Source organism: Dermacentor silvarum, chromosome 9 (assembly GCF_013339745.2).
Source record: "Dermacentor silvarum isolate Dsil-2018 chromosome 9, BIME_Dsil_1.4, whole genome shotgun sequence".
NCBI classification, from domain to species: domain Eukaryota; kingdom Metazoa; phylum Arthropoda; class Arachnida; order Ixodida; family Ixodidae; genus Dermacentor; species Dermacentor silvarum.
In genome coordinates, this window is record NC_051162.1 from 144,550,580 (window position 1) to 144,568,724 (window position 18,145).

Here is an 18,145-nt window from a genome sequence, read left to right on the forward strand (position 1 = left end):
AGCTCATCCTGCGTTCCTTCTTTAAACTAGCGAACAATGCTCGCTGCCTCTCGTTCAGTGTTGGCTGAAGATATTAGCCAGAAACGTATTTAATACTGAAGCTGCATGAAAAAAAATTTTTTTTCTCGTGCTGCCTGTGGCAACATTCGTCAATAATTTATACAGGTATTCTAGAAGGTGGGGAGTGATGTGAAGTACGAGGCGTGATTTTGCAAGTCGTGCTGCGGTCGTGCAAGTCGTGCTGCGGCATTTGTCACAATTATAAACTTTGCAAAACAGGCCTCCTAAATATCACGTATAGGGCATAACTCATTACAAAAATTTTAAAAAGCATGAATACCCAGAAGTAGAGTAGCGCGAAACAAAGTAGGCGTGAATGGGGGGGGGGGGGTTCTGACAACAATTTTATAGGTGCTAGAATATGAACTTATGCAGAAGCACGGAGAACAGTGGATGTGGTGGTGCAAAAACAAATGTGCCGTGGTAAGTGGTTCCACTCGTGTATTCTTGCGGAAAAGGTTAAGGAGAGTTCTAGCTTGGAAGCTAACTCTGCTTTCCCTATTCAAATAAATGTAAAATGCTTATATGAGACAAGTTCTGGATGGATTTAATTTGAAATTTGTTGCATATTTGAGAGGAAGTTAGTTTCTAGTGACATTAAGGGAGCAGAACTTCAATATAAATTGATTTTTTAACAAGATTTCCCAATAGCTGGTAAGATAAAAAAAAAGAGCTTACAAATCTGCAACTCTGCATGAAAAACTGATATTGCAGTTCTTTAAATGCGTCTGTTGGAGCACCGTAAGAGGACAAATATCTGAATTTACAGATCGCGTAAAATCCTTAAAATGTTTACGGGGGTTTTGCAAAAGCCGTACTCTCAAATTAGTGGTATACTTCAGAGCGTTGTAAAATATGTGAATTTTGTTCGCTTCAAATGTCGTTAATAGTTGCAGTTTATCCTTTCCTGTTGCCAAGTTAACTCGATACATCAGTTTCTTTTTTTTTGATAATGCAGTTTTCGTAAAATAATTGATGACCTACATAAAAAAACATCCAATGTCTACAGTCACTAACTAGATCGCAACTTTTCCTTTTAAATACAACAAACTGCTTATATACACAGCTAATATACCACGATCACTGCAACTTGTTTATGTTCCGTGCGAACTACGTACGGGTAACTGAGACCCTGCCAGGTGAAAAGCGTTTTGTCTCGGTTCCCTCTTTTTCTTGAAAAGAAACTAAAGTTCGGTGCAGTAGTATCGGAGCAAATTTTTGCTGTCCCCATGTATGTTTAGATAGGAACCTCCGAGCTAAAACTAATACTGAATGAACATAAAAAAAAAAAGCCGTACAATTTGATGCAGAGGCTGGGTCCCAGATGAAAAAACGAAAGCCCTGAACTCCTTGTTCTTGCATATTGACTCCAAAAGCTTGCTGTCTAGAACATCTCGTCAAGAATGTGTTTCTTTTTTCTGCATTGTCAAGGATACCTGCCTTTATTGCCTATAGCCAAATCTATCGGAAGTGTAGAAAAACACCAAAATTGCACAGTGATGCCGTTAAACGTCAGTGGCAAACGTGTCTTTGGTAACACGTTTTTGCAGGTTAAACTGGCTCATTTTGATATGTCCAAATGATGCGTATGAAAGTGTAGTTTTGAATACAAGCAATTTTCGCATAGTTTCGGTCTTGGGGATTTGGCTCTGCTGCTGGTAAAATCAAAACCTGCACATGTTATTTTAATTTTTTTATTCTGCCCACCTTCTAGGTCCCATTCCCTGTAGAATGGCATGTAGGCGAATATACGTCGGCTAACTACTCTGCCTTTCCATAAACAGCCTCTTCTCCCTCTAGTTGTGAGCCCCTATCTAAGTAGCAGCGCCAGTCGTGACTTGTCGCTATTCTTTTTTGCATCTTGTTCCAGTAGTAGAATTCAAACTAAAGAATTTAGTGAAGCTGCAGCTAATGGGATGCACTTACGGATGGTGTGGCCTGTGAATGGGTAGTGTTCGTATTATGTCCAAAATGTGAGGTGTGGCTGATGCACAAGGACATTACATGATCACTGGAAATAAGTGCACAACTGTTGGCTCCGTGTACCCACGCCCAATATCTAAAAATTGTGGTCGACTGTTTTCAGAGTGGCTCTCTTGTAGCTAGTGTAGTAAGAAGTCCATGCTTTCCACACTTGTTTTATCCTTGAGTATCCCTGCTGTCAGACAGAGCTAGCGACATTGTTCGTGGTGTAGTGCTGTGCCGAACCTTGATTAGGCAACAAGTTGGACCTTGTTTCAAAAGAACAAACAGAACTCTGGCCTCCAAACTATGAGCAGCATTAGTTGCTGGTGCCATGAATGGCTACACGAAAGAAGGGTCCTCTAGATGACAGTCTTCTTAATACTGACGACATCTTTCTTGTAGAGCAATATCTGCAGAAAACTCTGAGGTCGTGCACTTGAGCTAGTTTAGCAGCTCCAATGCCATGCAGTGCTTGTATAAGGTCTGACTGATGCACGGTTCACTGCACTGCGTGGACCATTTCACGGTGCGCTCGCACCACAGCCCTCATTGGCTCATGCAAGAACTGTGCAACTGCACCGCAACCCTCGATAGTGGTGTGGTGCGGCTGATCTCCATGGTGTCATACAGGCTACACTGACGGCAAGTGCTTCAGTGAACAAGGAAATGCTCCCTGATCTCTTCGACAGTGTTTAAGGGGGGACGTGGCTTTGAAAATCAACTTCCTGATTTCTCCATGGATTTTGATGAAAATTGGCACAAATGTTTAGAATGTCTCCCTGATACTTCCATAAAAGTTTCAGAGTGATACCTTGAGAACATTTTATTGAGCAGAATTTTTCTCTCTTGAACTTTCTGGAGGGCCTGGGGAGCTTAAAAAACATGATGGAAGGCTCATGTTGAGTATTGACTGCATAGCTCAATGCGTGCTGAAGGTCGTGACAGTCTTACTTTTTTTTTTCGCTCCACAAATTTTTTAGGTAGTCATTTTTCAAGTTACCTTCGCACCAAGCACACTTTCGTGAACAATAGCCACGCCATAAATTTATAAAAAGTCAAGCGAGACTCTCGACCTGCACTGTAGTGGAACGTTCAAAATAGGCTAAACGGTAACGAAGAAATCAGCTCCAGAAAGCAGTTTTGGGACTCTCAAAGTTGCAAGCTTGCACCAAAGTGCGTGGGGCTTCTTGGAAGCAGCCTTCGTTCTGCCTTTTTCATGTTTGTAATTCTTTAACAGCAGCTGTTTAAACCAAGTGAGGTGCTGCACGAGATAGCGTTGTATCTGCAGACTGCCTCAGCAGCCTCTAGTGCCAGAGGCAGTAGCGCACCCAGGATCTCTGTGAAGTTTGCGCAAGCTGGGAAATTGTCAAAAAATGCGCTTTTTGCGATGTCTGAAGTACTCAAATGCGTAAAATTTGTAGAAACCCCGAATCCCCCCCGTCGGTGCGCCACTGCAGTGAGGCATTGTTTTCTTTTGGTGAGAAGCTTGAAGGCTCTCAGCAGCCTAATCATCTTCCATTGACTGAAGGTTAGGAGAGCAATAGATAGGCAAATGCAGATGCTAGGTGCTTTCCAGCAATTTTGCTGTCTTCTGCACGGTGTCTGTGCCAGATGGCCTAGCATCGATGAGGTTCACTTAGGGGTGGTATGGCGAGATAAAAGTGGCGCGCGATGTGCGATCGCGGGTCCGAAGCTGCCTCGTCGCGGGCCCCGGGAATAGACGCTCGACGAGCTTATTCGAAGTATGCGCGAAATTTGCAGACGCTCGGTAAGCTCAATCGCGCAGTGAGGTGCCAAGCGCGAAATTGCCGCGGGTGAGGAATAGACGCTGAGGTGTCGACACTCCATGAGCATGTGCCGAAAAATGCCTAGCCGCGGGCTCGAGCGACGCTGTCCGACGCGCGAAGTGCAGCGCGGGTCCGAGAGTCGACACTCGCATCGCCGAGGCAAAAAGTCGAATCGAGGTGCCGAGCGCGAAATGAGCCGCGGGCTGTCGACGCTGCGGTGCCGACGCGCGAGTAGCCGCGGGCTCGAAGTCGATTTGAGCGATGTGCCGAGAAAGCGTAGAGAAGCTTGTCCTGAAGCAAAAAAAGCAGCTGTCTGCACGAGATGAGCATCGCCGAGGCAAAAAGTGAATCGAAGCTGATGTCTGAAGTAAAATTTGCAGAAAGCGTGAGAAGCTTGTGCTGAAGCAAAAAAAGCAGCTGTCTGCACGAGATGAGCATCGCCGAGGCAAAAAGTGAATCGAAGCTGATGGCTGAAGTAAAACAGTGAACATCAAAACGGAGGAAGCAAATTCGCAGTCCATATCCAAAAAGTCTGTGCGCTTCTGCAAATGTTTTCTGCAACTGACACTGCAGTGTGAAGTATCGAGTTACTAGTAAAAAAAGCTGCCAAATGTAGGCCATGGTCAGGTGTGCAAGAATTGTTCAAACCCAGCCTGTTGCCAAGAGTTTGTCTTCAAAATAAAGAAACAGCCTCAAATTTCATTCTTCAGTTTCACGACCACACTCTCACTCTACGAAAAAGTTGGCACCTTTTTGGGCTTACTTGTGGCCAAATAATAATCGTCATCCATCTTGTTTGCCTTTCCTTTCTTTAATGCTGCAGGCCCAGTACCGTACTTTCATATCATGAGCGGCATGCATGTTATCAGCGTGACATAGCATTCTTGACAGGAAAGTAGCGAACACAGCTTTTTTTTTCAGGAAATGAAACGCAAGCAAGATAGAATACGATTACTGTTGTTGGACAAGGCAACACCCCAAAGGGTGTAAACGTTTTTTTTAGAGTGCTCATCTTGGTGACCACGAGAGACGGGCACGTGCTACTCTACAGAGAATAAACAACAAGCGGTGTGCTGCTGCTTGTTGGTGTAGGGTCTTGGGACGTGGCAAGAAGCCCACTGAATGGTGATCTGTCGACGAATCGGGCTGATGACGATGAGCGCTGAACTGAATGCTGCGTTTTGTGGATGTGCAAAAGCGCTGCTGTGTGTCAATCTACAGCTTTGTGTGATGTGCCGCAATACGGCATGCTAATAGCGCAGTGACTGCTGCGTGGCGGAAACGGAACTCTGGCTACAAATCTCGCTCATAACAAACTCTTCTTAAAGATGGCTGTAGGCTATCATTTGGGACCACAGTTGAAGGCATAGACACCACGCCTTTCGAAGTGGGGTAGTCAGGGGGTGCACAATGAACACTAGCCAACCCTCACCCCCGAACAATATTCCTGGCTACGACACCGACCTTATCCCATAACTACATCGCTGTGCACATTGTGTAACAAGCTTGTTGAGCATTTAGAGTGCCGACGTCACACGAAAAGTTTCTGCGTCCATATAGGCTCGAGAACTGTTTGCTGAAATCGGCACAAATTTTTGTGAAGACGCTTGTCGGATGCCGCCGCCCTCGACTGCATTTACACTTCCTTTATGTCTGTGACGCAGAAAACCTGCGAGCGAAAATCCGCAGTAGTGCATTAAACGTGAATTTGCAAAAGGTATGCCACGCTGTGTAACAGCGTTTGCGCAACTCTTGCCCAGGTGCAGCGTGTTGTTTTTTGTCATCTTTAATAAAAGTTTCTTCAGCATGATGCAGAAACAGGCAATAAGGCACATGCTTCTGGCTGTTGTCCTCAAAATGAGAGAGAAAAGGAAAAGACTGAAAGACGCTTGTACTTTGGTGGTGACTAGACCCTGGCGACGGTGGGCAGACCCCATCTTCGACAGCAGGTCTGGAAAATGGAAAAGACAAAAAAAAAAGGCGTTTGACAACTTTCTTGACACTTTTTTAAGGTGAAGCATGTTTTTCCTGCATGCTTTACTGACATTCTGTTCGGGCTTGTTCAGCCCGTCCTCTCCAATGCACCTACCCATTTGCAAAAAGTTGTGTCCTCTGAAAGATCCGCTGCATTTCTTTTTTTTTTTTTGCAAAGCCCATTAAATATTACTCCTTTACAGGGCAATGGGGCTGGTACTGAATCACAAAATTTATCTAGCATGTTCGTTTGGCCAACTGCTGTGTTGAGCCACACCATTAGCCACATACGGGAGGCCCAACGTAGACCTAGCACCGTAAAGTTTACATGCATGAGAACGATACTGGTGGCTGACGCAGACATGCTCACGATTCGTGCTTAAACGTATCGGGGCGCTGCATTTAGTTAACCGTACGCGAGTACTGTCATGGTTCGGTTCACACAGCAACCACGAGACGGTGAAAAGTTCTTCATTTTTATTCATGCTTTCAATCTGCAGACACAGCTGCTCTTCGTCATGTGGAAACCACTGCAGCTGGAACAGTTCGCAACGACACACAAATCCTGGCTCTTGATGCGCATGCCGTGTTTGCACAGCCAAGAGTTTTCGCTTTCTGTAGTTACTGCTGCAGCCAAGGACTAGAGGTTCGCTGAAGACCTTGTGTGAGCTCACATTACATGACCATTTCATAGAAAAAGCTAAAAAATGTCCAAATTGTTCCACGGCACACGTCGGCAACACATTCAAGCAGCACCGTTTCGGCTTGCACAAGCCAGGAAAGGTTTGCAGCACGCTGGTTGCCAGACGTTTCCTCCTTACCCGATTCCTGGCATCAGGCATTTATAGGGAACTTTCCTGGCCACTTGTATCCAAAGCGCCATCGGATTTCAAACTAAGATAACTTGAAAGACTTGTGGCACCGCAATCGAATCACCTTGTGAATCATGGGTTTTTGCATAAGTTAGCACGGTCTCATTATTGGAGCACACTGCGACTTCTGCTGGTATTTTTGGTTGAGTGATGTTCGGGGCTAGCTTTAAAAGAGTTCTTTAGGGCATTTAAGTATCCTACATTCACACTTTGTCAGGATAGTATTTAGCTCTCAAATCTTGACATCTCTGGGTACGTACGTGTTACAAAATGTAGGCATCTTTGAAATAATGCTAACCATAGGTAATTAAAGCGTAAAATCTTAACACGAATCCTTGTTTGTAGTGTCCAGAGAATGGTTGAATGATAGACATCAGCCGCCGAACGAGGCTACTCGGTGCTCCACAAAAAATTCCATGACAAATTGACCTCAAAAAGCGACAAATCCACACACTGCCCATCATTCTTATGCTGCCTTGACTATCTTGTGGTATGTGGAACAATTATCAGGTTCTTGATTCCTGTTTATAACCCTAGCTATATTGCACAGCCTGGCCAAGTTTGGATTAAAACTTCAGTGCATTGACAGCGATAGCAAGGTATTACTACAGTGGAACCCTGATATATCGAACTCAAATATAACAGATTATTGTATATATACCAAACAGCTGTAAAATCCCCTTGAACATTTTTGTTTAACATATTTATTTTTATATATCGAATTACCGAGAGTATAACAAACTTTTTGTGATCCCCTTCAGATTCGCTATATCCGGGTTCTACTGTATTGTTTGCAGTAAGCATTTACTTACTATCAAACAAGCATGGTGTCAGGTGCTGAATGGCACACACGAACAGAGTTCGCTCGATGACCGTGAGTACTTGCAGTCACAACGCTGGGCGTGATAATGAGTGCAAGCAGTGGAGAGCGCGCACGCTTGTCCCAAAGCAAATGTACCATGCTGCTCATCACTTCCCCATTTTAATTGTGCCGCATCTCCCAAAACAGATCACGTGACCAAAGGTGCCAGCCTTCTCGCCCTTATAGGGAGTGTATGACATAGGGGACCTAAAATTAGGGAACACAATCTCTGGACATACAAAATAATGCAAAAAGAGTACAAAAGAGTGCAAAGACCCTATAATAGAATGTGTTTTCATGTACACTTGGGTATATGCTGTATTTATGTAAACTTCCTAATGTAGTGTTTGCATGCTTGTCCTCAAACATGCAGCAGGTCATGTGACTTCGTACACTTCTGTGCGGGCTACCGCGCACGTACCATCATGTGCAGCATGGCGACGGCCTAAGCACACCTTTAGTGTCTACAGACTTCTTTTTTCATGGGTGCCGCCATACTGCGTAGGCAGTAGCGCGATCTATGGGCAGTTGGCATGCCAGCTTGGGCGAACACTCCATGTTTTGTGCCAGTATACGCTTAGAAGCAGTTTCTAGTGATTGTTTTCGTACTCACGCAGTCTATTTACAGTGTAGACCGCTTATAACATAAGTCGCCAGAGTCGCGAATATCCGCAGTATAAGCGGTATGACCAAAGCAACAATTTTCAAGGCCCGCACATATGCAAAACATGTGCACCGAGCCGCAACCGTATGCGACAGTCAAGGAATGTGGCTAGAACGTTTGCATTCAGTTTACAGTTGAATCTCGTTAATTCGAACCAAATCACGCGGCGGCGCCTCCGACCGGCATTGCTCCGGCACCGCCATAGAGTAAAAGCTTAGGAGAGACCCCTCAATGTCACGCGCGAACAAAACAAAAAAAGAACGAAAAAAAAAAAAAAAACCACAGCGGAAATTTCACCCTTTCTCAAATGGCAAGGCGACCGATTCTGCGTTGCACCGGAACATGCGTGTACGTGCCAATGTCTTAGCCACGCTACCGTAGCCACACGTAGAAAAATGGCAGTGAACCCTTCTTTCTCCTTTATGCTTCCTCTACTTTCTAGTCAAGTGTTGACCTAGCATGCTGTGGCTACGGCGCAGAGGGAAGCAGCGGCGCTGTCCCAGGCCGGCCAACGAAACTGCCTATGCCGGCAAACGCCCGCTTCCCGATAACGACAGAAAACAAAACTTCGAGGAGCTGGCGCCAGGCCCACACGGTGCCAGTTGAAAGTGAGGGAGCTACGAGGGAGGGCGAGGGGAGCCACCGAAGCGGCGGAGTTGCCGAGGCGAAATCTGCTTCCCTGCCGCCCTCCTCCCTCACATTCCACGGTCTCCGCGTGCGCCCTTCACCATGCCGTGCCGGCGCCACCCGCTCCCTGAAGTTTCGTTTACTGCCGTTATCGTGAAGCGAGCGTTGGCCGGCGTTGGCAGTTTCGTGGCCCTCGCTCGCTATGCGCACCGTGATATTTCACAACACGCACTCAAGATTCTGGTTTCAGCCTCACTGGCTGTTCGTTCGCACCACGTGTCCTTCTCCTCCACTTCGTCTCTCTTCCGGGAGCACTCCTTGGGGCGCCTGTTTGCCGTCTCCGCTGACTTCCGTACCCCCAGGCAGCCGCACTGTAACCGGTATTTTGTTTCCCACAACTGCGCTATAAGCGATACGTGTATACATGGAGTGCTATGGGAAAATTAACGGGAGTGTGAAAAGACTGCACTATATCCGGTCCTGCACTATAAGCGGTTACGTTATAAGTGGTCTATACTTAGTATGATGTGGCATCTTCTACGTGGGAAATGGTTCTGTAAGACATACTGAAGTGATTTAAGTCAGGATGGGCAGAGTTTCTGTGCTTTTGAGGCATACGGAGCATCCAGCGCGATGTGTATGTGCGTATTTGAGCTTACAATGATCCTCGGAAATCAGTTGCTTATTTCTGAAAATGCATTTCACTAATGTGACCTTACTGCAGCATTCTCACTGTAGTTCCAGGCAGTGGTTTAGCAACAATGAGTAGTTACGAAGCATACGGCGATCTTAAGAGCACGGATACTGTTCTGCTGGGGATTAAGTTGTGCTGCTTACTTTTACAAGCGTTCAAATTGTTATCTGTAGACACACTGCGTGACTACCTCATTTGTCGGACAAGGTTTCCGCCTACGAATAAAATAGTTTTGGTAGTATATTAATATAACAGCATACCGTACAGTGTGGATCACACTTGTTGTGTGACCGGCGGCAGACTGCGCGAGCATCCGAAGTAGTGGTAGATGCTGGGTTATAGCTAATAAATGTATTGTGGCACTATGTCAAATAACATATGGAAGAAAAAAGCAGAAGACAGAAAGAGCGCCAGACTTTCAACTAATTTTATTTCAAGCACAACACCCAAATATATATGCTTGCCAAAGATGCGCACATAACGAAAGCACAACACATACAGACGGAGGCTACCTTAATGCAGTATCTAAAAATTCACATTTATTCTTGTAAAGAGAAATGGAGGTAACACTGATACAGCCATCACCTTTCCTCTTAACGTGATAGGCTTCAAGCAACCCTCGGGCCTACGCCTCCCGGCACCTTCCTAACACACGCATGTCCCCAAACAGCGGTGCACAGCCACACAAAGCACAGTGGAAAGACTAAGTTTTAACCCACACCATTCTTAATTGATAACACGTGCTCCCTTGTCGTTAACACATCGGCTGGTTTGGCCTATGTAGACTTTGCCGCAGCTCAACGGAATACCATAGATAACGCCCATGGTGGAACGCAGAGCTGGCCTGGCGTGCTTCGCAAGAAAGCTTAGAATTTCGGGACAAAATTTGTGCACAAAACTTCGAAAGCTTATTTGCTTCCGAAAAAAAAAACAAAAACACAGGAACATCGTGCCTGTTGCAACTTTTTTTCAAGTTGTGGGCAATTCTGTTTGTATATGGCACTACCTGTGGTCTCTTCTTCTGCGACGCCTCAGGCTTTTTTGCTGCATCCATTTAGCTTCTGGAGCAAGGTCTCAGACACCACTTAACACCGCTCGTGTTAACGACCGCTTAAGGGAGCACCAGTTATCAGTTGAGAACGGTGTGGGTTCACACTGGCCTTTCCACTACGCTTTGAGCAACTGCGCACCACTGTTTGGGGACGCGCATGTGTTAGGAAGAAGCTGGGAGGCTTTGGCCCGAGAGCTGCAGTCTGCTACGTAGCGTAGATACCGCGACCGCTGTGGGGTGCCAAGACAAGTCTGCTGGCTGAGTGCACTGCGGCTCACTGAGGAAAACCGCATCTGGCGCGTCGTAGGTGCCAAAATCGGGAATAGTGGTGTCTATGTGAACATCCAAAAATCAAAGTTGAACTGCGTGCCACGGTAACACTCAGCAGGCGGAGCGCTGTGGGCACACCCCGCCCTGCCGTAGCCTTCGAAGTGCAAGTCATTGAGGAAGGAGCGGAAGCACCACGACGGGGTTGTTTGATTGCCAATAACTCTGCTTCTGCTGAATGAATTGAAGTATTTTTTGCAGCATAGTATTTTTAAAATAGGCTAATTTAACTTCAAATGCATTTCTCTACTTCGATAAAAAAGTGGTTCAGGGCCACTTTAAGAAGAAAGGTGATGGCTGCATCAGTGTTCCATCTGTTCCTCTTTACAAGAATGTGAATTTTTCGACAATGGATTAAGATGGCCTGTCTGCACGTGCTGCGCCTTCGTTGTGTGCGCATCTTTGGCGAGCATATATATTTGAGTGTTGTGCTTGAAATAAAATTAGTGGAAAGTCTGGTGCTCTTTCTGTCGTCTCCTTTTTTTCTTCCATATGTTATTGTACATCGCACCACAATACCTTTACTTTATTAGCTATGTGTCAACTTGCCCAAAATAGTACCCGGCTGGGTTATAGATCTGTTTATTCTATATAGCACATAGTCCAAACATGCGGCATGACTATGCAAAGTCTTATCGTGGCGTTAGCAAGTGTACAGTGTTTTCTTTTTTTGTCGTTTTTTTCGTTTTGTTCGTCCCGCCCTCTACGGTGCACTGACATGTCTTACGGAAACTGTCCCCTTTCGAATTGCTGATGGATTCTTTTATGTGATTCCCTTCAGATATTACTGCTTTAGAGGGCAAAACGGCAATGCCGAAGCATAAGGCTAATATGTATCATGCTCATTTACCAACCGCAATGATCGCTGCGTTGAGCAACGGCACAGACCTCATACAGGAGGCTAACTTAGACATACCATAGTGATTTCAAGTCTCTTTAACTTGAAAAGCGTGAGAATGATGATGGTGGCTGACGAAAATGTTTTATAACGACTGATGCTAAGATTTTTGAAGTTGCATTGGGCTGGCTGTGCACAAGCACTCTTATGTTTTAGTTCCCACAGCAAGCGATCGGATAGGGAGAATATTTTCCCATACACGCTATCAATTCATAGACACCGGTTGTCTTCAACGTGTGAAACTGTTTGCGCAGCCAAGAGCTATTTCTCCATACCGCAGTTACCCTGCACCGAAAGGCTACACAATGGCTCTTCGACGACCTTGTATGAACTGACATGATGTAAATTTCACAAAGAACAAACTAAAACATCTCCAAACAGTTCTGCAGCATGCGACGGCAACACATTCAAGCAATGCACCGCCGGCTTGCACAAGCCAGAGAGGAGGAAAGACTCGCCGCTCGCGCTTTCCTCCTTGCCTGATGAAAAGGTCTATAAATTGCTATCGTAACAAAACGCAACTACAGAGGCAGAAGAAGAGGCTGGCAAGAACGCTTACCATAGGCTGGGCTGCCCGGCAAAGATGGGCTGCCCGCGACCATAGACCAGGAAGGCCGCGCACCCGACCAGGTTGAGCAGCGACGTCAGGTAGAAGATGAGCGACCAGCTACGAGTCGCATCCACCACGTAGCCCGCCAGGTACACGCCCAAGAAGCCTGCGACATTGTCGGAAGCAGTCCTGGTTAAAGGAATGCACTTGCCTGGGCTACAGCGTAAGAGTTTCCCACTTAAATTACTACAGTCAAACCTCGATATAACGAAGTTGTACTTGCAGCGAAAAACTTTGTTATATCGAGAATTTCGTTATATCGAGGTTTCGTTAATTCAATAGAACTAAGATGGGGAAATAAAAATAGTTCGTTACACCGAGGTTTTACTGTACAGGCAGCTCTGGCGCTACCGTGGAAATGATGGTAAGTACGTGGATTTGACTGACCTTAGTGCTTGTGGCTTTATTTGCTACGCTTTATCTGCCTTTATTAGCCTAAGTTTCTAAACAATAGTGGATGCGTTCCAATACATTTGGTCAATTTACATGTAGATGGCTAAATAGACAGCAAAGCAGACAGCGGCTATTTTAAATCTCGTTACAATTATCACAAAACAGCAAAAAAAAAAAAAAAAAAAGGCAGCTTTGCGAAGATGGCATCTAAGAAAGAAAACCATGAAGGCTACTCTGCTGTCCAAACAAGGTGGAAGATGAGCAGAACGCTTGGCAAGTCGATGGAGACCTAGTCTGCTCACAGGAAAATGCAGTCACGCTTTTATCCGCGGTTAATGTAAGCGACATTGTGTTTTTCATAGGTTCGCACACGCAAAGTGTTAATAAAGATAATAAAGATAATATGCACTTTCTTGTGAACACAAGGCGGTGTCATGTCGCAGAAGCATCTTCCAGATGGTTCAAGATGCATTCCGTCGCTTGGGCTCAAAGCTGTGATCTTAGCTGTCAATGTAGACTCTCTACAATGCTGGCAAGAATTGACACACACCCAATATTTTTCTAAACGCAGAAGCCAATAAGAATCAGTGCACATGCATGTTCATTGCAGATTGTTGAACTTGTAACGTAGTATTTTGTTGAAAATGATCAGTTTTCAATGTCGCAAATCCGTTTGAAGCCAGAAGGGCGAAGTTTAGGCAAATCCATGTACTATCACTTCTCAAGCTGGCTTAACCACTGCGATGACAGCTTCTATATCCACTAGTGCCAGAAACATTAAACGCGACAGCGTTAAGGGCCCTGTGTTGCAGAAAATCTGGCGCCGGTGTGGGCGTTCTGTGAGCGAAAATTGCAGTATATATTCTATACAGCACTAAAGTTCTTCTTCCATCACTAAAGTTGCTCATACCTTGTCTTACATTCGTTACAAAGTTATTCCTCGGAATTATGAGGATGACAGCCCACAAACAAAGGTCATGAAACAAAACACCGACAGCGCATGCCTGTTATGTTGAATCTTCTCAGACTGAAATATTAAAAGTGCAAAACAATAACAGAAGATCGGCCTATGCAAGAGGCCGCGTTTCTAGCAGAAAGCTTGCCTTCATACATAGCGTTCGCCACCATGCGTTTCCCAGAATGCTATTGCATTTCACTCTTAAAGGCAAAGCTTAAGCGTCGTCCAAATTTTTTTGTAGGAAACTCTATAGGCCACAAGCCTGTCCACTGTTGATTTTTATAGAAGTGAAGAACTACTACCATGCTGTGGCATTGAAACGCAAGCAGCGTTCTGTGTGTGCCACATACGTATGTAGAGGCACGCAGCAGGTTGATAGTGAAATAATTTTTTTTGGGGGGGGAAGGGGGGGGGGGGCAAGTTTCTGCTCACTGATGAAACAGGATGACACGGAGGTGATGGTAATGATGGCACGTCAACGGTGATCAAAGTTAACATGGCTTACAAATGGGCTTTATTTATACGGCGTCATAGAGCATTCTTTGAACTACTACTGGTTATCGCAATAGTTCTGAAGGCTACTACATGCATGCAATGCATGTAGTAGCATCGTATGCATGCAGTAGTAGTTAAAAATCGGCCTTGAAACTTTACCAATTTCTCTTCATCTACTGGCACCACTTGGTCAACCAAATTTTCCTTAGAGTATACAGGGTGTTTCAGCGAACACTTTCAAAAAATTTTTTTAAACTGCCTGTGGCAGATAGCACAATTCTCGTCCATGAGCTAGTGTACTCGAAGAGGCGGACATTTCTTGGCACAAGAAATTGAAATGCATAATCGACTAATTAACAAATTCACTAATTCAGCTTTTAGCTAATTACCTTACGGCATATATTGCAATTTACAAATTCTAGTGGGTGAGCCTGCAAGGCACATTCACTGAAAAAGAATTGTGTGGATGACACCATTTATGAGATACGCGCCATGAGACCTGCGATAAAAATGTACCGTCGTTCCACTTACTTTCTTAACCAAATGTCATTTTGTGCAGTGAAGCACAAAAGCAACTGGAATGCCAATGCATATCTCCACAAAGTTTGGGAACTAATATCTCGAAACCTGTGTCATCCTGAGAATTCGTTCCAAGTGGGCCCGCTGCCTTGCAAACTCCCCAGCTAGAATTTGTAAATTGCAATTTGTGCCATAAGGTAATTAGTTTAAAACTTAATTAGTGAAACTTAATTACTGAATTTTTCCCGGACGAATATTTCTTCAACTGCGAGGCTTTTCTTTCGAGGAACCTGTATGGGTTTCCTTTGTAGCAATTGCTACGATTGAGTGGATGTCTCATTTTTCCATTTTAACTGAACTTTTTAAAGTTAGTCGATTATGTATTTAAATTTTGTGTGCAAGTAATGTTCATCTCTTCGAGTATACCAGCTAAGGGACTAGAATTGTGCTATCTGCCTCAGGCAATTAAAAAAACATTTTTGAATATGTTCGATTAAACACTCGGTATGTCTCCCGACAAATATCTCTCTAGTGAAGTGGTGACTGGTGGGTATGTCATTGAAGACAATTTCCATTATGTGTTGATGTGTGAGTAAGCTTGCAGAATGGAGTTTCAAGTATATCCATGTCGTATTAAGGTTAAAATCCATCCAGGTTTCTTAATTCTTGTTGGTCCCAACAAGCCTGATTAAGAGACCAGATGGGTCCAATTCTGTTAAAAAAACCAACCGGTAATGATTAGCGTTATTGATGGAACGGCACTGCACATACAACAAACCCACTAGTTGACGTGCAATCCGATTTACAGACAAAAGAAAAAGCAAAGCAGAGTCGACAATGTCTAGACAGAAATGGAGAACTGTCCCACACAGGCAGAACATGCAAGCATTACTGCATGCCGTTTCATTTCTGCTGGCACTAGTACTTTCCCAAGTGCTTCCGCTATCTCCTGCAGGCAAACACGCATCACCAACTGCTTGCAAATAAAGTGTCCAAAAGATGACGCAGTGCACATACCTGGTATGGCCCCAATTGTGTTCATCAGGCCTGGATCAGTGCAGAAGAAGAGGAAGGCATATTCAGGGGCTAGTTGTTTCACAATTATCTTAAGAAATTATTGTTCGAATGGAAGATACGGTGACACCACACGAGAAGACATGGAAACAGTAGTACCGGCTGTTGTAACTAAAGCCTGCTGTGGTGCAAGCTGGGGTGTATTATTTTAAGTTGTCATTGCCCCACAAGAGAAGTTGTCCCAACTAAATGTCACCAAGAATGAATAAATAACGGAGGGCTTTACGGAAATGGCGCTTACTATATATTGATATGTGTTGTTCACGCTAGTCGTGAGTATACTTTTCATTGTGCAAAAATAACTATTTATAATTATTAAATAGCTCACCATATTTTCCGGACTATCAGTTGCACCTTTGTATAAGTTGCACCCCCACTTTTTGCGAGTTTCGAAAGGAAAATTTGGTATATAAGTTGCACTGGCATATCAGACGCACCTATTTTAACTCGGCGTGATTACTCGGCGTGATTACTCGGCGTGATTTTAAACGTGATTACGCACGCTTGCAGACTCATCGCGAAATGCCGTACTTACCCATATCAGGGAACTGAATTTCTGCACACAAAATTTTTATCAGCTGCAAATTCCAGCTGAGAAAAACTTCGAACAACACTCCTCTTCGGTGCCAAGAAATAACATTTATTGCACCTCACTCAAAGCCATCAAAGGCCTTGTCCTTCTGACGGCGTCAAAAAGTTCAACTACTTCGGCGGGTAGCATTGCTGGTAACCATTGTCGGCCTCTGATTAATTTTTACGAGGCATTGCAGGCACGTTGGTGACATTGCTTCTGTGGCATGGCATGCTAGAGAAAAAATGTCGCAGTTTCGCCCGAAAGGCGAAGCATCAATTGCGATAGCAAATTGGTAAAGAGCTATTCGGAGTAGGGATAGTAGAGTAGTTTTATTCGCTTTCTAACTGAATTGACAAGCGCGGTGTCATCTCGCACAAGCAAACATGAATAGATCACACTGAATGACCGCAGACAACGACTGTCAAAACGCTGGCGCGGCCGCTGCAGCGGGCGAAGAATCGTGCGGTCTATCGCTTCAACGGAAACTGAGCGGCGAATGGACAGCGCATAAAGGTCAGAGCCGAGTGGAGACATGGCCGGGCTCGACTGGCGCGCGCTCTCGCTCGCTTCTTAAGAAGCGAGTGCGCGCGCCAGTCGAACCCGGCCGTGGTGGAGATAAAGAGACGGTGCGGGCGACGGCCACCACAGCCAGTGCAAGCGTATTTGTTGGCAGAGTAGAAGCTGCTCCCCCCGTCCCTCCCGCGCTGCCTCCCCGCTTTTTTTTGCTTTCGCGTGGGAGATTGCGTTGCCAGTTCTCCTTGCGCTGGGTTGCAAGATAAGCATATGGTGCCGTAGCACAGCGTCGCCCCGCCTCCCTCCCGCCCATACCCCCACGGCCTTTTGGGCGACAATCGCGTTTGCTCTCCGCCGTGCGTTGGCTCTCCGTGATAGCGCGCGTCCCCCGCGCGCTTTTACTCGCGCATACGGCGCGCGGCGACGATTTTATGGCCCTTGGAATCTATGCGGAACCTCACAGCGACGGCGACGGCAGAAATCCCGTTGAAGTGTCCATATAATTGCTATCGCAATAAAAGCGCGGTCATATCAGTCATGCCAGCTTGCATAGTTTTGAGCATATAAAGACGCACCAACGAAAACTCATGAAAAAAAAAATAACAGGGACTTATAATGCAGAAAATACAGTAATTAAGTTTAGTTATGAATGAACTTACTTTAGCGATACAGAGTCGATGCAAATGTTGTGGAAGACTGGAAGAATGCATTGTCTAGCAAGTCATATTTTTTCATAGACCACAAATAACTAGTGAATTAACTTACTTCATCAATATGGAGTCGATCCAAAGTTGTGGTAGATATCAAGAAATGACCGACAACAGAACTTAAAGCAGCCTACGTCTTATGTAGTCCCTTTTCCCCGACAAAAAAAAAAACGCCCTCCAAAAACATGCATGACGTGTGTATGTGCCACTCACTGCAGTGCTCTCAAACATAAATCCCGTCAAATGCAGGCCAAGTTAATAATTGCACGAGCATCGAGCGGGTGCGCCCACTCCCCGTCGCGTTGAGCAGCTTTTGTCATCGTGCATCCTTGGTCCTTATCAAACGACGAGCCATGGCTTTGAATATGTGAAAGGTGTACAGCGTTTACTAACTAGATGACAAGGTTCTTTTTGTCTTCGAACTCTGCTATCACTGTTGTAAGGACGCATTGTCACATGGTATTGAAAAAATTTGACAATCTTTCTGTTTTTAACACGAAAGTGTTTTATGCCGGGGTCCA

General features: G+C 45.1%; 1 protein-coding gene across 1 annotated transcript in view; it reads right to left on the reverse strand.

Annotated features, from left to right (window-relative positions):
• Positions 1–5,507: 5,507 nt before the first annotated feature.
• LOC119464473 (solute carrier family 17 member 9-like) overlaps positions 5,508–18,145 on the reverse strand; it is a 38,573-nt gene continuing 25,935 nt past the window's right edge. The window contains exons 11-13 of the mRNA XM_037725464.2: positions 15,774–15,803; positions 12,341–12,497; positions 5,508–5,763 (exon numbers count right to left, since the gene is read on the reverse strand). Coding sequence (XP_037581392.1) covers position 5,763; positions 12,341–12,497; positions 15,774–15,803 — 188 coding nt within the window. The 3' untranslated portion in view covers positions 5,508–5,762. The remainder of the gene's footprint in view (positions 5,764–12,340; positions 12,498–15,773; positions 15,804–18,145) is intronic.